We start from the raw sequence: 21,392 nt of genomic DNA, 5'->3' as shown, positions 1-21,392 counted from the left end.
ATAAAGATTTGGATTTTTCATTTTTTTTTACTTAAAATATCAATATTGTTATCACTAGTATCAGAATCTTGGATTTATAGATTTATTGGTTATCAGTTATCGGCACTAAATCTATCACCAGTTACTGAATTATCAGTTATCACTGATAACATTATCATCATTGATTTATCATTTATTGTGATAAGTTTTTCATTATCATCGCCAGCTATGCAATTGAGTGATTGCTTTATAAGGTTTACCACTGTTTCTTTATAGCAGATATATAGTACTGTGCCTTCACTTGATGATGCAGGTAATGCAAACTTGAAAAGTCAGTAAACAAGTAATGTAATGAAGGTTGGGAACCAATGGTTTAGGACAAGAGAAAGAGTGAGGATTGTATGTCTCCATAGCACATACTATCACCTTTGTTATGCACTCAGCACACAGAGATGGGTACCCTATGACACAGAAACAGTAGTCATTCCAAGGCAAATCAGCATAATACCTACTCAGCTCCAGTAGGGGCAAAATGACAAAGGCACCTCCACTTTGGGGAATCTTGGGGACAGATTGGAAGGATAGGACAAGATGCAGATTGTGATTGGAGGAGCCCAATGGAGATGATAGGATGATAGCATAAGCAGAAGGGTTAGAGGTGAGGAAAAGGTCAAGAATATTGGGCATATCTCCAAGACAATCAGGAATACAAGTAGAGTGTTGTACCAGTTGCTCTAGGTCATGGAGGATAGCAGAGTTAAAGGCTAGTTCACCAAGATGGTCAGTGAAGGGAGAGGAAAGGCAAAATTAGTAATGACCATTGAAGTCTCCAAGAATGGAGATCTCTGCAAAAGGGAAGAGAGTCAGAATGTGCTCACTTTAGAAGTTAAGTAGTCAAAGAATTTTTCTAGCAAGAGGAGCTTCTTGTAGGTGAGAGGTATACAGCACAGATAAATTTTGTTTGAGAGTGACTGTAGTCATAGCCAGACAGTGAAAAATCCAGAAGATTCAAGAGTGTGGGCACAAGAGCAATTTAAGTTGTTGTATGCATAGTTGCAACATCCAGCTTTGGGCAGAAAATGAGGATAGAGAAAGTAGGGGGGAACAAAGAAGGGGGTACTGTCAGTTGCCTCAGACACCTGTGTTTTGGGGAGGAAAAGATGAAGTTTAGTAGAGAGGTTGTGTTCTACAGATTGAAAAGAAGATGTAAGGCCACAAATGTTGCAGAAGTTATTGAAGAAAAAGTTGAGGGTGGTGTCAAGACACTCACCAGAAGAGCAGTCTGATCTGGGGACATTTGTCCTGGGGACTCCGAGGCTGGTGTAGGAGTCGCCATGATAATTTTGAATTTTGAGTGAAGGGTGTGCATGTATTAGGTGCATGTAGAGTTGTGTGAAAGAACAGAATTTTTAAAAGGCAGGTTGTGAAATGTACAGTGAGGTCACAGCTGGCTGTTCCATCTCTTTTGTCTTTCCTTTTTGGAACAGCTTTGTGGTGTGAAGGGATAGAGTGAAGATAAAAAGATTTGTCCATCTGTATACCAGGCCAAAAATCTGACACAGGATGGTCTAAACAAAGCCCCACACACACATGCACACATCATTCACACTCTTAACCCTGTTGGTCCCTGGAAGAAAGGGTTATTCTTGTGGGCCACCGTGCTACACCCTAAGACCAGAGTAAAAAAGATAAATGAATGAAAAGCGATAGTTGTTAGTGCGGTGATGGTCAGAAGTCAAGCTTCCTGTGCCTTGACATTTCCTTCAGTCTGGAGTTCTCTACTGACAGTCTCCTCACAAAGCCTGGGAATAGATGGGTCCTTAGACTTGAGACTAGAGGAAAACACACAATCAGGAAAGTGAGTGCAAGAGGACACTCAGCTAATGACCTCAGCTGTACAAAGATGACCAGTGTGCAGGACTCTCTTGTCATCACACAGCCTCTGCTCACACTGGCTGCCTGTGGGACTGCTGCCTCATTTACAAACACCCACTATATTTGATTTTTGACCTCTTGTTTTATTTATTTATTTGTTTGGATTTTAATGCATTTATTTATCTTTATTATTATTGTTATTATCATTATTATTATTGTTGTTGTTGTTGATGTTGTTGTTGTTGTTGTTGTTGTTGTTGTTGTTGTTGTTATTTTATTTATTTCATTTACTGGGTTTGTTAGTGAGTCTGTTGCTAGCAGTGCTAGTAGTTCCTTTTATGGTTATTTGATTGATTTTCTTCTCCTGACCTCTGCTTTTCCTTATTATTTCATGGTTCCATTTAGATTTGCAGTTATAGGAGTATTATTTGTAACAATAATGGTGATAATGAAAATAGTTATGATAGAGAGTCCCAATTAATGACCATAACAAGCTCTCTGTTATAAATATTTCTTGCCATTAATAAAAAAAAAAAAGTGTGCATTATTTTTTGTTTGTTATTCATAATTGCATTGAAACTAGGACACACAGAATGTACACCAGGATACACACAAATGCTTACAGTGAGTGAGTCAGTCAGTCAGTGTTTGATGCAGGAGTACCAAAGTGAAATATCAGCAAAATAAGTCATGTACAATAATACACAGTGCACAATAGATAATACATGCTACATAATGAAATGATACATAACACTAAATACATATAAAAATACATAATACAAAAGACAATACATAAACAATACATAATACATAATAAATATAAGTGACACTGTAGTGCATATCTACCTTCAGCCCAAACTAAACAACAACACTATCAGTACAAGATACCTAATTAAATAAAGGATACCTAATTAACACACCGGGTCCAATAGAGGGTACCTAATTAACACACTGGGTCCAATAGAGGGTACCTAATTAACACACTGGGTCCAATAGAGGGTACCTAATTAACACACTGGGTCCAATAGAGGGTACCTAATTGACACACCAGGTCCAATAGAGGGTACCTAATTAACACACCTGATCCAATAGAGTAGTGGTTTCCAACCTGTGGGGCGCACCCCCCTAAGGGGGCACGAAGGGCTGCCAGGGGGGGCGTAAGCACTTCATAAAGTGGAAAAATTACTTAGTAGATGATTATATATCAACATTATTGATTTTGATGGAATACATAATTGGTTAAGTATTGAGAAAACATTTCAGATATGAATTATGAAATGTTATTGTCTAAATACAATTATAAATTATTTCAAATGCTACTAAGTAACTAAGGAATTAAACAACTATAAAAGATAGAGAGAGAAACGTGCTGTAAATATAAATATTGTAATGATTACCAGAAACAACGCATCGTTTGTATGGTTCCCATTCGGTTCACGTCTCGGACATGTCAGTACTCCAGCTTTGGGAGTTGGCTGTGTGGCCACACCGCCACAGTAGTATGAGGGTGCGGTGGTAAGACGGTAGCTCTGTGACCGTCCTGGACGTAACAAGTGCCTCGTAAATATAACTGTTAATTGCAAAATTACAAAGCTAAGGAATAGTTTTGAGCGTGTGCGTTTGTTTATTTCACTAAAATTTTGAAATATGGAAAAGTATTTGATTAAAGGCAAAAGGAAAGAAACTGAAAGTGAACCTCACTCCAGTAAATGTGATGAAAGTAGCAGGCATACGAAAACCAGAAAGTATGACGACAGCTATCTCTCGCTTGGATTTACATCTACGGTTGTTAGTGGAACGGAGAGACTTCAATGTGTGTTGTGTTTAAATATTTTGGCCATGGACAGCATGAAACCAAGCAAATTGAAGCACCACCTTGAAACACAGCATCCTGAACATGTTGGCAAATCTCTGGAATTTTTTAAAAGGAGACTTGATGAATTTAATAAACAGAGGCGGGCTTTCACGAAGACATCTACCACAGCTGCAAGTGCTTTGCTTGCTTCTTATAAAGTTTCCTACATAAGTGCAAGATGCAAAAAAGCTCACAACATAGCAGAAACCTGGGTATTACCTGCTGCTATTGACATGGTGGAAATAATGCTCGATGAACAAAGTGCCAACAAGTTACGCAGCATTCCTCTTGCAGATGTACTTAAATATTTGCATTTTGGGTTGCAAATAGATGAGGCTACTGATGTAGTGAAAGATGCTCATTTAATAACTTATGTGTGCTATATATCTGCCAATGAAATTAAGGAAGATCTGTTGTTTTGTAAACCTATTGTTGGTAGAGCCACAGCTGTAAAAGTGTTCAACATGATTGACAATTTTTTCAATGAACATGGAATAAGCTGGGAAAATTGTGTTGGACTGTGCACTGATGGAGCCCAGTCAATGGCAGGACGACATGCTGGACTGAAAGCTTTGGTGAGGGAAAAGGCTCCACACACTTCATGGACGCACTGCATGCTTCATAGACAGGCACTTGCATCAGGCAGTATGAATGAAGAGTTAGGTAATTTGCTCAAAGATGTTGTCAGGGTTGTAAATTACATAAAGAACAGTCCATTGAAAGGAAGACTGCACAGTTATGTAAAGATTTTGGTGCTGAACACACTGCTCTACTGTATTACTGTGAATCACGCTGGCTATCCCGTGGAAAGTACTCCATAGAGTGTATGAACTTAGAAATGAAATTGCTACATTCATTTGTGAAAATAAAACCAAAGATGGAGACTTTCACAGATTATTATTTCATTAAAAAACTTGCTTACATGGTTGATATCTTTGAGAAACTTAACCAACTGAATCAGTCTATGCAGGGGCTCCACATGAATATTTTCGCACAGAGTGACAAAATACGTGCATTTATGAAGAAAATTGAGTTATGGAAAAGGAATGTAGAAAATAACAGTTTTGACATGTTACCAAATTTGCAAGAGTTTCTCAAACATACTAGCGTACTAGGTGGAAATGAATTGTTTGCTGAGCACTCTCCTGGGGAAGTGCTCATTTTACTTTAAAGTAAAATTCGTAATCACACAAGTGATTACGAATGGATAAGAAACCCATTTGGTGATAACTCTACAAGCACACTGTCTACAGCTGACCAGGAGCAACTTATTGATTTGTCATGTGACGGTTCGCTGAAACTTGTGTTTGATGCAGGACCTTTGGAAAAATTTTGGTTGCAAGTTAAAGATGAGTACCCTTCCTTGTCAACTAAGGCCATTGGCATTTTATTACGTTTTGTGACATCATACTTGTGTGAATCAGGATTTAGTTCAGTTGCTGTCCTCAAAACAAAATACCGTTCTTGCTTAGTAATAGAAAAGGAATTACGGGTCTCAATTTCATCACATTCTCCGAGATTTGAGAAACTCTGCTCAGAGAAGCAAGCGCAACCATCACACTAGTAAAGGTAAGCCTATACATTCAGTCATACATAATTATGTATTGTATAATTTTTTTTTATCACTGATTTGTGCCGACTATGACAGTAAATAGCAGTATTTAAACCAGAGTGGAGGGTGCGCAGGGAACTTGTCATTTAACGAAGGGGGACGAGAATTCGAAAAGGTTGGAAACCACTGCAATAGAGGGTACCTAATTAACACACCTGGTCTAAGTCAAAGCCTTACCACACCTGTACTATCCTCAGATGCAGCCAGCAAGGAGGCAAGCGGCTCATCTGTCAGTGTGCGCCTACCATACCCACAGCCACACCAACGGAGGGCCAACGACACCCAAGTCTAGCCGCAGGAACAAATGTAGTAGGTGGCGTGGCTGGGAGGTGCAGCTGAGAGTGGTGGTGTGACGAGTGTGGAGGCTTAAGGCTTATAGGTGATGTAAGAGATTAGCTAAGATGTGGCTGGTGCAAAACAGTGTTGAGGTGGTAGGTGGTGTGGCTGGGTGGTGTTGCCAGGGTGGGGGGGGAGGGGTGATGCTGTGGCAGGGAGTGATGGCATGGTAATGGAGTGCTGTGATGGAGTGTTAAGCAAAAGTGCACTCATGTTTATTCATTGACTAAAGGTGATGCTGGGAGTGTGGGAGGAGGACCCCTTAGGGAACAGTAAGAGAGAGAGAGAGAGAGAGAGAGAGAGAGAGAGAGAGAGAGAGAGAGAGAGAGAGAGAGAGAGAGAGAGAGAGAGAGAGAGAGAGAGAGAGAGATAATGTAAAATTATTTGTCATTTCATGTGATTTCTTGTGATTTATGACTGCAAAATTTACACCTAAGAATTATAAAAAAGGAAAATCATGAATCTTGAGAAATGCATTGAAAAGGAACAAAATTACAGATTACAGTTCAATGCAGTGCAGAAGTTTTGATGTATAAATATTTCTGAACATTCAACAATTATCTTCAAATATTTTCTTAATATTTTAATGTTTGATGACATATGACCCTTACTGTGGTGCCTTGAAAGCAATTAGTCAATTCACTCGTTCATAAATTGTAACCCATCTTTTTATACTGTGCCACTTTTCACTATATAGAGGACAGACAGCCATCACCACCATACATCTGCTCCTTTCTCCCTGCAGGTGTGGTGACAAGTAGTGAGGTCACCACTGAATCTGACACACCTGCTGAGCCTGACCTGGTGTCTTTCTGTGCTACCCTGGGCAACAACCGAGCCCTGCGAGTCCCTGCCCTCTTCAAGCCAGGTCAGTCATGGTCAGGGGAAGCTCAAATATTTCAGAACAGTGCAGGGATTATCTCCAACACAAATGGAGACCTGCAAAATGTACCTGTCTCCCTCTATATACCAGACAGGCAATCCCTCATAGGGTGGCCCAGGCAAAGCACTACACTCTCATACACGCATCATTCATACTCTTAGTTCTGTCACCTCCTGGTGGTTAGCAGTCATCTCGTAGACCACTCTGCTACACCCCAGGAACTTAGGCATAGCACATCAGGTCATATACTTGGAAAATAAAGTGAAAATACTTGCTCCTGACAAGCTTACAAAACCAATAGTGCACTTGTGAACTCCTCCTAAACTAAGGAGATAAAACACTGTTATATTAGGTGCCTAAGATTGAAAAGTAGATAGACTAAAGCACTTACTGTTTTGTGCCAGTTAGTGTGGAGTTAACACTTGGAGATTGAGAAAAGTACAAGGGGAAGAGACAGTTCACTTCTTAGCCTGGTCTGAGTGTACCATTGTTTGAGGCAGGTGTTAGGCTGGCATGTATATGGGATGGACAGGAGAGACAAAGCAGCAGGAATATGGCTAGATTTAAAAACCATGAGGATTAAGATTGTTTTCAAATTGAGTGGTAATTGAATGATAATGAGGTTGTTAATGCCAAGTAAATAGTGAGTTTCAAAAGATTACACAAATTTATGAACCAGGGTGATTGATCAAAATAGGTAGGCATGTTCAGGGACTGACTGCCCTATGTAGGGCTGATGGCTTCTTGCAGCTTTTGTTGTTTTTGTGCTCTTATGTTCTTATAAGGGAATAAAGTCTTAATGAGTAATGATGGAAGAAAAAGACAAGGTTAGTCATCAGGACCAATAAACTGGCATTGGCACTGGTGGCTCTTGGTTTGCATAAGTTGTTTTACATTAATTAGTTTAATGTGACTTAAAATATAATAAATTAAGCCCTTTCACTGCATTAAGCAACAATTTGCAGCACTAAGAAGTATGTATGAAATCTTTATAATCATGTGCAAAAAAGAAGAGCATGAAAAAGAATAGATTTTGCAATTTTTGGTGTCGTGTAGTGTAGTGTTTGGGGTAGATCAGCAACAGACATGCCAGAGTGCTGAGTGACTGAGGAAAGATTTGACAGACAGCAGGGAAAGGGTTCATTGAATTTACGTGATCTTTTCACCTCGGCACGACCCGTTGCTGTGCTTACATAAATATTAAGGAAATTTGTTTCCTCTTTTTTTTCTGCATTTTTGTTGTTTCAGCTTTTACATTTAAGGTTGGGGTTAATAAACAAAGATAAACCATATGAATTAGCATTATTCAATTATAGGTTAGGTTAGGTAAGGTTATCACAGTGAAAGGGTTAAAAGAAATCCATCCATCCATACATATGTTCCCTTATTTACCCATATGTTTGCACCCCAAGCTGACTAACCACCACCCTGCCCACCAGACAGGGACTACCAGACTGTGGCTGACATGGTGGGTGGCAGTCACTCCATTACAGAGTCAACTACTAGTCACGAGGAAAGTTTGGACGAGGCCAGAAGTGCGTCATCCCACCGCAGGTCACGGGGACAGGAACTGCAGGCCAGGCAGGGTCACCGTCCCTCCCACGGCGACCCGGATTATAGCTATGCTCACCCTGTGAAGAAGCAGTACCTTCCCCCACCCCTCCACTGTCCTCCACTGACAGCAACAGGTGTATGAGTTAGTGATAGTGAGGTCACTGACAGACAGACTCGCCAAATTGTTCATTAGTAAAAGTTCCATGGCCACTAAGTTTGTAATCTGCTTCTGTGTTTGTATCTTTCCAGCCTTTTTATTCATTGATGTACACTTTTGCCTTTCACTGCTTCCTCCTGTAATCCATTCTATATCTTTATATATTTACATGGAAAGATATGTTTGCATTATTTGGACATTCTCTCTCTCTCTCTCTCTCTCTCTCTCTCTCTCTCTCTCTCTCTCTCTCTCTCTCTCTCTCTCTCTCTCTCTCTCTCTCTCTCTAATATTGAGGTTCATCTCTTGTCCATAACAAAAGGGCATTTCTGTCTGGTTCCTCAGGTTGGTTGACTAACCCTAAAGCTGCAGGGGTTTTCACACATTTCTCCATTCCATATGTCTCTACTCCTTTGTGGAAAGATGTGTGTTATTTAGGAAGCTCTCTTCTGTCCAAGTTTCTTTTCATCTTTATCATCATGTGTCAAGTCATCCAGTTCTGGCACTATCTTAGTGGTTGTTCTTTGTATTCTTTCCAATCTCTACATGAAACATCACCGAATTAATTAAGCTTAGCAGAAATTATGTGATGTGCCCTACTGATGCTGGTGTGAAGGCGAAGTGTTTGTAGTGAGCCGTGTGATGCCTTCCCCAGTGCTGAATATGGAGAGAGCAGCCAGGCGACACCATACACTGGAGTTTTCTGAGGAGGAGTGCGACCACCCCTCCATCAAGCAAGGTTAGTGTATGGGACAGCCTGTACAGTGTGGATGGATGGATGGATATTGGGATGCATGTACAGGTGGGATATACTGTATGTTCATGTGTGGTTCAAATTCACAAATAGTATTAAGAAATTGATAGATGCTCTCACACACTGGTTGGTCTACAGTATGTACAAAATATTGTCAGCTGCAAGACCTTCTTTTTTGGCCATTTCCTTACAGTTAGGGGTTGGCACCATGTACAAGTTTCTGTCCCTTGCATCTTCCTCAGTGCCTCCCATCCTTTGTAGCTCTGCCACGTTTCCATACCTCCATTTCACTGTCTTTCCCTCCATCTTCTTCCCTTGACTGTCTTTTTTCAAGCTCTTTCAATCAGGTCCTGGTCTTCTCTTCTTACTGTATGTTCATGCATGCTTCAAATTCACAGCATGATAGCCACAAACATGGTAACACTAGTGGTGACTGATGCTCTCACTCCCTGATTGGTGGACAGTAATTGCAAGATATTGTTAACTGCAAGACCACAGGTGAATGAAAACAATTCAGATGAAGAGAACAAAACCATTATATTACTTACAGAGAAACTAGGAATGGACTGGCTTCTTCCTTCTTGCACCTTTCCCAAGACATGAAGGAGACAGATCAGCAAGTTCCATGAGTGTCTGTGGCTTTGAATCATTTCATTCCTCCCTGATACCTGTCTGCAGTTTTGTGGTGTCCAGGCTGCCCTCCTCTGCCTGTGCCTCTCAGTGATCGGTTAAAGATCAGGGGAATGGGGTGGCCAGTGCTCTTATGAGTCCAGCAGGCAGTTGTGATTTTTTGGTGTGTGTGACAATGCACATTTCAAATGGCCCAAGGAACAAGTCATGCAAAAACTCTAAATGATTGTTTTGATTTTTTTTTTTTATTTCTAGTTGAAAACACTGAATTTCCTACACCATAATTAACTAAAGGAATCATTCCTTGTCCATGGCACACATGTTTGCCATGACTACAGGACACAGACACAGTGGTCCAAGACACTTGTTGCCAGCTTGTCATACCCATTGTAGTTATTTCTTGGCAGGTGTACCAAAGCTTTTGATGTGTACAGGTAGTGAGGGATTTTTTTGGGAGAATGGCATCTGTGAAAGTGAGGGAGGGATGTTGTGTAGGCAGCGGTGGGCCACTCTGGTAGACACGTGTGTGTGGGTGTTTTGTTCTCACAGTCCTCCTGCTGTTATTTGAGGATGGGCATCCTCTCAATGTTTCATAACATTTAGTATGCATCCTGATGCCTTGTGCCCTCACTCTGGCCTCTTCTTGTGTTAGTGTCCCCTCCCCAACACTTTGTCAGCCACTTCTGCACACATCTCCTAACACCTGTAATCCTTGCTGTTCCCTCCACTGCAGTCTGTCTTGTGTAAAGTCACAGTACTCCAGTGTGCCCTTCAGTTAATTCTTTTCTGCCATCCATTGCAAAGATAATGTAATCCATACCAGTGCACATCTGTTTAAATTATTGGAAAGAAATGAGATGATGCTTTTCAAAATGCTTTATCTTTAATTGAGAGATGAGTGTTGGTCAGTGGTTCTGGTGGATGACCTCAACTTTGAGTGAGTTGCTGGATGCATGACACTGCTCTCAACAGTCACCAGGCTGCCACTGAGCAAAGTTTTACAATTCTGTCATGAAGCACCAAACATTATTTTGGCACTTGCCATTTGTATTCCTGTATTGTTTTGATTGCAACTCCTACCCTTGTGATTTTGCCTGTGTTAAGTAGTTTTTTCTCTCTTCTTCTCTCCATTTGCATAAAGATCATATATGAATTCTAAAACATGAAAAATAACAATAATACTCATAATGCAGTGGGAAGTGGACTGGCGCTGGTCCCTGTGTTGCACCGTCACCCAGACCAGCTGTCACCTAGCAGTACAGGCAGTGCCACGTAGTGTGTCACTCAGCCTGTTATGTACTGCCCTTGGCACAGTGTGTGATATCAGACTGATGAGTATGGGTCTTGTCACCACTCAGTGCTGCTACTGTGTCACCCCTCTCTCTGTGGTCATGGGTTTGCTGTGGGTAGTTCACTAAGTAGTGGCAGGGATGTGGAAACACTTGGTGATTACAGCTTATCTCCTATGTTTACTAAATGTGCAATATGACACTCCCATACAATATCGCTATGGAACGTGTCACTTATGCTGCAGCCACTAAGAAACTGTTGCTCTGCACCACCCAAGCACACTGACTGTGGCAAGGTTAAAACTTGACAAAATGATAACTGTATTATTCCCAAACACTTATTGAAGCCACCACCGTCTGGCCTGTTTACTGACCTGTGTAGTCATTGTGTGGCCAGGACAGGCTGGCTGAAATGCTGCTGCAGTGTGATGGCATGCATCCCCCCACAGGAGCAGTGGAGCTCTCCCACCACCATATGCAAAAAAAGGATTAAAATACATAAATATTTTACACTCCATTGACTTGGCAGGAGGTACATTAGATTTAAGCATTCAATGCTGTTCAGGTTAGAATCCCCAGCAAAAGTTGCTTTATTTCTACCAAAAACTATTAGATAATGTAGAATACATGATTATTGTAAGTTGTATATTCAGAAACATTATAGTCAAGTAAGGGCTTCAGCAGAAATATGTAAGTTTAGCTACACTTTTCAAAACAAGACAGGCAATGCACAGACCAGCGAGTGACAGCGTCAATCAGTGGCCATGTTACCATGTTCTTGTTTCCTCAGCTGGCAAAACTATTATTACAGACTTAGTGAAGCAGTGTCACATGATAGTCCCCTGCCAGGTAACCTACATTATTGCTTCCCCACTACAGCAGGAGTGGAGCCTCTGGAGCAGCTGATGGCTGACCTGGAGCTGGAGAAGATTGTTCAGGATGCCAGCAAGACAGCTCTTTGACACTTCCAGTAGTGGTAGAAGCCTCCCCTCTCCACCCTCACTCCTCTGCCACTGCTGACCACAACACTGAGGCTGTATTCTTCAGGACCTGATTGTTGCTTGGACTTGAGGCTTCCCTGCTTGGTAACACTACTCTTAAACACTGTGGGCTTTCACTGCAACAATCTCCAAGGTTTACAGAAATGATTAGTCAGGTTCCCCCTGGATATTTTTCTTACTAGTGGAAAATCCTTTTTTAAAGTATCATTAGAATCATGAAAATCCAATAACTTCTACTTCATCCAGTTAAGTGTTATTAAGATACAACACCAAAGTGTTTGAGAATACAGAGCCACAGTTGGCTTATTGCTTTGATTTGTGGCTGAGTGTGTGAACTGGTGTCCTGAGTTCTGCATCAGGCTGTTGGTGCTTCACAGGGAGGTGGCAGCTACTGGGTGATGAAGGTTGAGGCTTCCAGCCGTGCATACACCCCTCATCTTCATGCAGGGAGGTGCACTATGGTGTTCTTGTCAAGCTTGCTTACACAAGTTGCTGTTGTTGTGTCCACACTTGCCTCATACAAGTAATAATTGATTCTCAGTGAGTGTTGTGTTGTGGTGGTGCAAGATGCTGCTGAGGCTGGAGTTTTGTCCCATTGTGTTGTTGGTTGGTTAACTTCCAAAGTAGAGCACTTTCTGACTCTCTTCCCTTTTGCAGAGACCTGCATTCTCGGAGTCTTCAGTGTTCACCACCAGCTTTGGCTTTCCTCTCCCTTCACTGACCATCCTGGCAAACTGGCCTTTAATTAACTTTGATATCCTCCATGACCAAGAGCAGTCGGTGCAACACCCTACTTGTATTCCTGACCATCTTGGAGATACGCCCAACATTCTTGACCTCTAATCCTTATGCTGTCACCTTATTTTCTCCATTGGGCTCCTCTGATCACAATCTCATATCTGTATCTTGTTCTGTCACTCCACTCCCTCCTCAGGATCCCCCTAAGTGAAAGTGGCTCTGGCATTTTGCCTCTGCTAATCAGAGGGAGCTGAGGAGCTATTACCATCCCTGTGTGCTGAGCACATAACAGAGGTGATAGTGTCTGGCATGGAGGCGAACATTCCTCACTCTTTTTCTTGACCTAAACCTTCCAAACCTTGGTTTAACACAGCTTGTTCTTGTGCTATACATGATAGAGAGGTGGCTCACAAAAGGTACTTGAGCCTTCCATCACCAGAATCTCATGCACTTTATATTTCTGCCCTGAACCATACCAACTCTGTTCTTCAAAAATAAAAATCTTTAAAGATCTAACTCCCTTCATGACTTCTTGCATCTAGCCAAAAAACTTCTCTAATAACTTTGTTTCTTCATCTTTCCCTCCTTCATTTCAACCTGATGGCATCACTGCCATCTCATCTATTTCTAAAGCTGACCATTTGCTCAAATCTTTGCTAAAAACTCTACCTTGGATGATTCAGGCCTTGTTCCTCCCTCTCTTCAACCTTCTGATTACTTCATGCTACTTATTAAAATCCTTCGCAGTGATATTTTCCATGCCCTCACTGGCCTAAACCCTCGGTAGGCTTATGGACCTGATGGGGTCCTTACTTTTGTTCTTCAAAACTGTACCTCCATGTTTGCACCTTGCCTAGTCAAAGTCTTTCAGCTCTGTCTGTCAACATCTACCTTTTCTTCTTGCTGGAAGTTTACCTACATTCAGCCTGTTCCCTAAAAAGAGTGACCATTCTAATCCTGCAAATTACCATTCTATTGCTCTAATTTCCTGCCTATCTAAAGTTTTTTAATCTATCCTCAACAGGAAGATTCTTAAACATCTATCACTTCACAACCTTCTATCTGATCACCAGTATGGGTTCCATCAAGGCTGCTCTGCTGGTGATCTTCTCCCTTTCCTTACTGAATCTTGGTCATACTCTTTAAAGAATTTTGGTGAAACTTTTGCTGTTGCCTTAGACATATCAAAAGCTTTTGATCAAGTCTGGCACAAAGCTTTGATTTCCAAACTACCTTCCTACAGCTTCTATCCTCTGTAACTTCATCCCAAGTTTCTTTTCTGACTGTTCTATTGCTCCTGTGGTAGAGGGTCACTGTTGTTCTAAATCTATTAACAGAGGTGTTCCTCAGGGTTCTGTCCTGTCACCCACTCTTTTCCTATTATCCATCAATGATCTAAATCAAACTTCTTGTCCTCTCCACTCCTAAGCTGATGATACCACCCTGCACTTTTGGACATCTTTTCATAGACATCCAACCCTTCAGGAAGTAAACACTTCACACTGGGAAGCTAGAGACTATCTGACTTCTGATTTTTCAAAAATTTTTCTGATTGGGGCAGAGCAAACTTGGTATTGTTCAATGCCTCAGAAACTTAATTCCTCCAACTGTCAACTCAACACAACCTTCCAGACAACTATCTCCTCTTCTTCAGTGACACTCAACTGTCCCCCCCTTCTACACTGAACATCCTCGGTCTGTCCTTTACTTATAATCTAAACTGGAAACTTCACATCTCATCTCTAGCTAGGACAGCTTCTATGAATCTAGCCATTCTGAGACATCTCTGCCAGTTTTTCTCACCCCCAGCTGCTAACTCTGTACTGGGCCTTTATCCGTCTATGTATGTAGTATGCTTCACATTACTGGGGGGGGGGGGGTTCCACTCATACCACTATTTTAGACAGGGTGGAATCAAAAGTTTTTTGTGTTATCAATTTTTCTCTTACTGACTGTCTTCAGCCTCTTTTTCATCACCACAATGTTGCATCTCTTGCTATCTTTTACTGCTGTTTTCATGCTAACTGCTCTTCTAATCTTGCAAACTGCATGCCTGCCCTCCTCTTGCCCCTCCTCCTGCAACCTTGCAGCACAAGACTTTCTTCTTTCTTTCATCCCTATTCTGTCCATCTCTCTAATGCAAGAGTTAACCAGTATTCTCAATCATTCATTCGCTTTTCTGGTAAACTCTAGAACTTACTGCTTGCTTCTGTATTTCCTCCTTTCTGTGACTTCAACTCTCTCAAGCAGGAGGTTTTAAGACACCTATCCTTCAAATTTCAATGATTCTCTTGACATCTCTTTCAGGACTGACCCCTCAGTGGGATCTTTTTTCCTCTTGTTTCCCTTGGCCAGTGAGCCTTAAAAAAAAAAGTCATGTGTACAGTCCTTGCCTTACACCTCTTCTTGTATTCTATTCTAGGAGTTATGAAGCAGTCCTAGCAAGTCTTAGTTATGAAATAAGTCATAGCTAGGACAGAATGGAGCATTCTTGTCTTAAATCCACATGGGATGGTAAGACTGAGTCCACCCTGTCTTAGCAGCTTAAGACAGATGCTCCTGCTACCAAGATGGCCACCCACAACCACCCCAGCTTAGGAATTATTTACCCAGATAGGATATATTGTATGAATTTATGACACAGAACTCATCAAAAGATACCATGTAGATCATGCAGGTATTCTCTCTGTCACCGATCTAGTAAGAGAATCCTTGTAGAGTGACACAGAAAGGAACAACCCACTTACCTCTGAAATGAAGGTGACCATAACACTTAGATATCTTTCTGCTGGGAAGATACAGGTGTGCAGCAGTGATGGCCTTGGGGATTGTTGAGAGAGCCAGCTTTGCCACCAAACCACTTGAAAACTGTTTACATTGAGGCACTGCTACGGGATCATGTTTGCCACATTTCACACGTCTCAAAGACTGAATTACATTGAGGCACTCCTACGGGATCATGTTTGCCACATTTCACACATCTCAAAGACTGAATTACATTGAGGCACTCCTACGGGATCATGTTTACCACATTTCACACGTCTCAAAGACTGAATTACTATTTTACCCACTATTCAGTGTCTCTTCCTCCAATACATAAAAACACAGGAAATATTTATAGAAGCTGTTAATTAGCAGCACTAAATGGCAGGTTTTGCTTCATCTTTTAGTATTTGAAATGAAGTAGCACTACACATAGCAGACGGTGATGATTGACGGTGTGTCAAGTTACATGTCTTGCTATCCTGCTGTGTCCTTTTTCCTCATTTGCTCCTTGGACCTTTCCACTATACCCAAGGTGGTGTCAAGACACACTTTTGGAATCAGTATTTTAAATACCTGAGAGATGTATTCCTAAAAAAAATAAGCCAAAGTAGCCTTCTGCTGCAGTTTTGCTGGGCAGCTGAAGTAACAGCATACAAATGAGGGTTAAACAAATTGTCCAATAATAATGTACTGCACAAATAGCTCATATGCTAAATGTACATACAATGTTCATAGGTATGTACAGGAGAACAAAACTGAATACATGTTAACATGAATGAGTGGCAACAGTTATTCACCAATGGGTGATGTCATCTGTAAGATGCATGAGTTCAGAAACTAATGCCCACTGCTAAAACTTCACATGCTGCACCCACAGCAACAATGAATCCAGAGGCCCCAGCAACACCAGCAGATGAGGGCTGGATGACTGTAACACCACTGCTGGTGGGTGGATGGCTGTGGTCCTCACAGAGGGCCAGACTCTCCTGGAAAGAGGGAAAAAAAGAAATACAGGGAGGGCTTTTTTTTTTTTTATGTAGGAGGGACACCATGGAAAAAAAAATGATAAAAAACAACAAAAAAAAAACAAACAGAGATGCCAAAAAAACAAAAACAAACAAACTGAGATGCCAATCCCTGAACAAGGTCCGAAGTAGTAGTCAAAAAATTGAAGCACAAACATGTTAAAACCTCCCTCTTGAAGGAATTCAAGTCACAGGAAGGTGGAAATACAGAAGCAGGCAGGGAGTTCCAGATTTTACCAAAGAAAGTGATGAATGATTGAGAATACTGGTTAACTCCTGCATTAGAGAGATGGACAGAATAGGAGAGAGAGAAAGAAGAAAGTTTTGTGCAGTGAGGCTGTGGGAGGGGAAGGCATGCAGTTGGCAAGATCAGAAAAGCAGTTAGCATGAAAATAGTGGTAGAAGACAGCTAGAGATGTAACACTGTGGCAATGAGAAAAGAGGCTGAAGACAGTCAGTTAGAGGAGAGGAGTTGATGAGATGAAAAGCTTTTGATTCCACCCTGTCTAGAAGAGCAGTATGAGTGGAACCACCCTAGTCATGTGAAGCATACTCCATACATGGATGGATAAGGCCCCAGTACAGAGTTAGCAGCTGGAAGGGTGAGAAAACTAGTGATGTCTCAGAACACCTAACTTCATAGCTGTTTTAGCTAGAGATGAGATGTGAAGTTTTCAGTTTAGATTGTAACTAAAAGACAGGATGTTCAGTGTAGAAGAGAGGGACAGTTGAGTGTCACTGAAGAAGAGGGGATAGTTGTCTGGAAGGTTGTTTTAAATTGATAGATGGAGGAATTAAGTTTTTGAGGTACTGAACAATACCAAGTTTGTTCTGCCCCAATCAGAAATTTTGGAGATATTAGAAGTCAGGCGCTCTGTGGCTTCCCTGTGTGAACTGAAGGGTTGGATGTCTAGAGACATGGAAAAGTGCAGGGTGGTATCATCAGCTTAGGAGTGGATAGGACAAGAAGTTTGGTTTAGAAGATTATAGATGAATAATAGGAAGAGAGTGGGTGACAGGACAGAACCATGAGGAACACCATTACTAATAGATTTAGAAGAACAGTGACCATCTACCACAGCAGCAATAGAATGGTCAGAAAGGAAACTTGAGATGAAGTTACAGAGAGAAGAATAGAAGCCATAGGAGGGTAGTTTGGAAATCAAAGCTTTGTGCCAAACTCTATCAAAAGCTTTCGATATGTCCAAGGCAACAACAAAAGTTTCACCAAAATCTCTAAAAGAGGATGACCAAGACTCAGTAAGGAAAGCCAAAGTATCACCAGTATAGCAGCCTTGACAGAACCCATACTGGTGATCAGATAGAAGGTTGTGAAGTGATAAATGTTTAAGAATCTTCCTGTTGAGGATAGATTCAAAAACTTTAGATAGGCAGGAAATTAAAGCAATAGGACAGTAGTTTGAGGGATTAGAATGGTCACCCTTTTTAGGAACTTTTTAGGAATGTAGGCAAACTTCCAACAAGAAGGAAGGTAGATGTTGACAGACAGAGTTGAAAGAGTTTGACTAAACAAGAGCAAGCACAGAGGTGCAGTTTCAGAGAACAATAGGAGGGACTCGTATAAGGTCCATAAGCCTTCTGAGGGTTATGCCAGTGAAGGCATGAAGTAGTCAGAGGGTGGAAGAGAGGAAGGAACAAGGCCTACAGTAGTGCTTTTAACAAAGGTGAAGAGTTCAGCTTTAGAGATGGATGTGATAGTAGTGCCATCTGGCTGAAATAAAGGAGGTAAAAAAGAAGAAAAGTTATTAGAGATATCTTTGACTAGATGCGAGAAGTCACGAGGGGAGTTAGATCTTGAAAGACTGACACTTTCTATCAATGAAGAAGTTTTTGGCTAGTCAGAGAATACACTTGGCATGGTTTTTAGCAGAAATATAAAGCACACAAAATTTTGGTGATGGAAGGCTCGAGTAATTTTTGTGGGCCACCTCTCTATCATGTATTGCACAAGAACAAGCTGTGTTAAACCAAGGTTTGGAAGGTTTAGGTCAAGAAAAACAGTGAGGAACGTACGCCTCCATACCAGACACTATCACCTCTGTTATGCAATCAGCACACAGACACAGGTCTCTGACAAGGAAGCAGTGGTCATTCCAAGGAAAATCAACAAAATACCTCCTTAGGTCCCCCCAACTAGCCGAGACAAAATGCCAGAGGCACCTACACTTATGGGTATCCTGAGGAGAGACTGGAGCAATAGAACAAGATACAGATATGAGATTGTGATTGGAGGACTCCAACGGAGAAGAGAGGGTGACAGCATAAGCAGAAAGATTAGAGGTTAGGAAAAGGTCAAGAATGTTAGGCATATCTCCAAGATGGTAAGGAACACAAGTAGGGTGTTGTACCAATTGCTCTAGGTTGTGGAGGATAGCAAAGTTGAAGGCTAGTTCACCAGGATGGTCAGTGAAGGGAGAGGAAAGTCAAAGCTGGTGGTGAACATTGAAGTCTCCAAGAATGGAGATCTCTGCAAAAGGGAAGAGAGACAGAATGTGCTCCACTTTGGAAGCTAAGTAGTCAAAAAATTTCTTATAGTCAGAGGAATTAGGTGAGAGGTATACAGTACAGATAAATTTAGAGAGTGACTCTGTAGCCAGATGGTGGAAAACTCAGAAGATTCAAGAGCATGGGCATGAGAGCAGGATAAGTCGTTGCGCACATAGACACAACATTCAGCTTTGGACTGAATATGGAGACAGAAAGTAGGAGGGAACAGAAATTGGGTTACTGTCAGTTGCCTCAGTGAGGAAAAGATGATGAGGTTTAGTAGAGGAGAGGTGGTATTCTACTGATTGAAAATTAGATCTAGGACCACAAATGTTACAGAAGTTAATGAAGAAAAAAAATAAATAAATAAATAAAAATAATATATATATATATATATATATATATATATATATATATATATATATATATATATATATATATATATATATATATATATATATATATATATATATATATAAGCAGTCAATTTCTTCATGTTTATGTCTGTTACATAGTTATGCTGGGTTAATATTTGTGTGTGCAGATATCTAAACTCAGGAATCTGAGTGGTTGTTCTGTTGCCCTGCTGGCCCCATGAAAGCTGATGCTTTACCATATTTGGTTGTGATATTTACACTACTGTACTTTAAGTTAAAAATGGTAATAATTTCCAAAATGTAATTTTTTTTTTTGTTCTTTTCTTACATAATGTGTCTCCCTCCCTGTCAGGGACTGGCAGTTCTGCAAATGCTGTTAGTGACAGCATCCGTAGGACAACAGTGTAGGTGGTGTCCTCTGGAGGTCCTTCACCTGCATGGAGCTAAGTCCACCTGTTGCAATACTTGAATGCGTAAGTACTCATCTTGAAGATTTTAATCACTGCAGTGGTCACCATCTCAGACCTGACTGCCACAGGTACTTACTGTACACACTGCTATCTATAATCCAGTGCTTAGCAGGTTCTTGGTTATGGTTATCAACTATCTGGGTAAATTTTACACAGCATCAACCTTAAATTACAACATGTACACAACAGCAAACTTTGGAGGGGTTTTAAGCATTGCTACCATCAGTCCAACCTACCTGACCAACCTAACAACCTACCCTAACCTAATTCTCCCTCAACAATGTAGAACATTTATTTAACCTCAACAGTGTAGAACATATTTAAAATAATATTTTTTTCTAGAAGTTTGGGTCCCAAAGGGTGAGCAGAAAGAAACAATTTTTATCTCCCATTATGCAACAAAGTCATTTAGGGAATTTGGTCATATTACTTAAAGCAGTGTCCAAAACATTAGTTAACTAAATTCCATATGCAGTTTACAGTTTGGTCAAGATAAAATAATAAGCAAATATGCTGCTAATGGGCAAATTTTTACTCTCTCCAGTTTTCTAATGTGGATGAAACTATTTATTTCTCGTATTTTTTTGCCTGTTTTGAATCAATATGGTTCTTGTTTTTATGGAAATCATGAGCCACTACTTTTTACTCCCTGACCCACCATCCCCTCAGAAACTAATTATTTGCAGTAAACAAAAGCAGTTAATACAAAACAGACTGATATGTACAAGAAAAAGGTAGATTGGCCCTCACAAATAAGCAGCCACTCACTGTGGCCACCAGCCAGCTGTCATACACCACCACCTAATCCAACCAAGTTAACCAAACTAACCTATGTAATCTAACAGAACGAAATAACATAACCTAACCAAACAAACCTAAACTAACTTGCCTCCCAAAAATAGATGTTTAAAAATTGCCATCAGCATTATAAATAATTTGCAGTGGGTAAATATGGGTTTAAATTACTCAATGACAATCTCTATCTGATGAGAAAAGTAAGAAAAGCCATGTTGAGACTGGTGAAAGAGTGAAAGAATTCCCTACTGTGTGGCCTGGAACCATAAGCCATAACTTCACTCACTGGCAGGAGCACTCACACCTGTTTGGTTATATCACAGCAATTCCATCCCTATAGCTCTCTAGGCCCCTGATGTGTCAACCACACCATGCTAGGTTCGCAACTATGCTAACAAGAGTGTGATAGGCAAAGCTGATGAACTCACTAGTGCCTGTAGCATGATGATGTTCTGCAGCAGCCTTGCTCTTCACGTGGCTCCGTAGGTCCTTAAACTTCCTCAGAGCTACCCACTCGGCTGACTGCGTTCACACGAGCAGCCACCTCCTCCCAAGTCTTGTTCTTTTTTGTGGTGATTCTATTGTCCAGCCTTTCCAGAATCACTGCAGCCTGATTTTACACCTCCTCCACCAAGGCTAAGGTCTCGGTGTCAGTGAACCAAGGTCTTATTTTCTTAGGAGGTTTGCTGGCCATGACTGGAATACTATGATTGGTGGCTGTGGGCACATAACAGTTTGTAAACAATGTCTCATGGCATTCTTGGTGATAACACAAAACCTTCCTGTGATTG

General features: G+C 41.0%; 1 protein-coding gene and 1 long non-coding RNA gene across 7 annotated transcripts in view; one reads left to right on the top strand and one right to left on the bottom strand.

Moving 5' to 3' along the window:
• LOC135097191 (mucin-4-like) overlaps positions 1-21,392 on the top strand; it is a 36,070-nt gene that overhangs the window by 14,421 nt on the left and 257 nt on the right. For 3 of the 6 annotated variants that reach the window (XM_063998964.1, XM_063998963.1, XM_063998967.1), the window contains exons 5-9: positions 5,519-5,630; positions 6,403-6,525; positions 7,980-8,987; positions 11,801-12,006; positions 19,689-19,809. Coding sequence is in view for 1 of the 6 variants with exons in the window: in XM_063998968.1 (XP_063855038.1) it covers positions 5,519-5,630; positions 6,403-6,525; positions 7,980-8,236 (492 nt within the window). In the remaining 5 variants the exon portion in view is untranslated. The remainder of the gene's footprint in view (positions 1-5,518; positions 5,631-6,402; positions 6,526-7,979; positions 8,988-11,800; positions 12,007-19,688; positions 19,810-21,392) is intronic. The other 3 variants (XM_063998966.1, XM_063998968.1, XM_063998965.1) reach the window with 2 other exon arrangements.
• On the bottom strand, positions 9,521-21,156 carry LOC135097193 (uncharacterized). The gene is made up of 3 exons (XR_010265450.1): positions 21,030-21,156; positions 11,296-16,412; positions 9,521-11,032 (listed from the first exon to the last, which is right to left on the bottom strand). It is a non-coding gene; the product is annotated as an uncharacterized LOC135097193 (long non-coding RNA).

The sequence above is a fragment of the Scylla paramamosain genome, unplaced genomic scaffold (assembly GCF_035594125.1).
Source record: "Scylla paramamosain isolate STU-SP2022 unplaced genomic scaffold, ASM3559412v1 Contig14, whole genome shotgun sequence".
NCBI classification, from domain to species: Eukaryota; Metazoa; Arthropoda; class Malacostraca; order Decapoda; family Portunidae; genus Scylla; species Scylla paramamosain.
The sequence above is the reverse complement of the archived record's forward strand: the minus strand, read 5'-3'. Positions and strand labels throughout refer to the sequence as shown.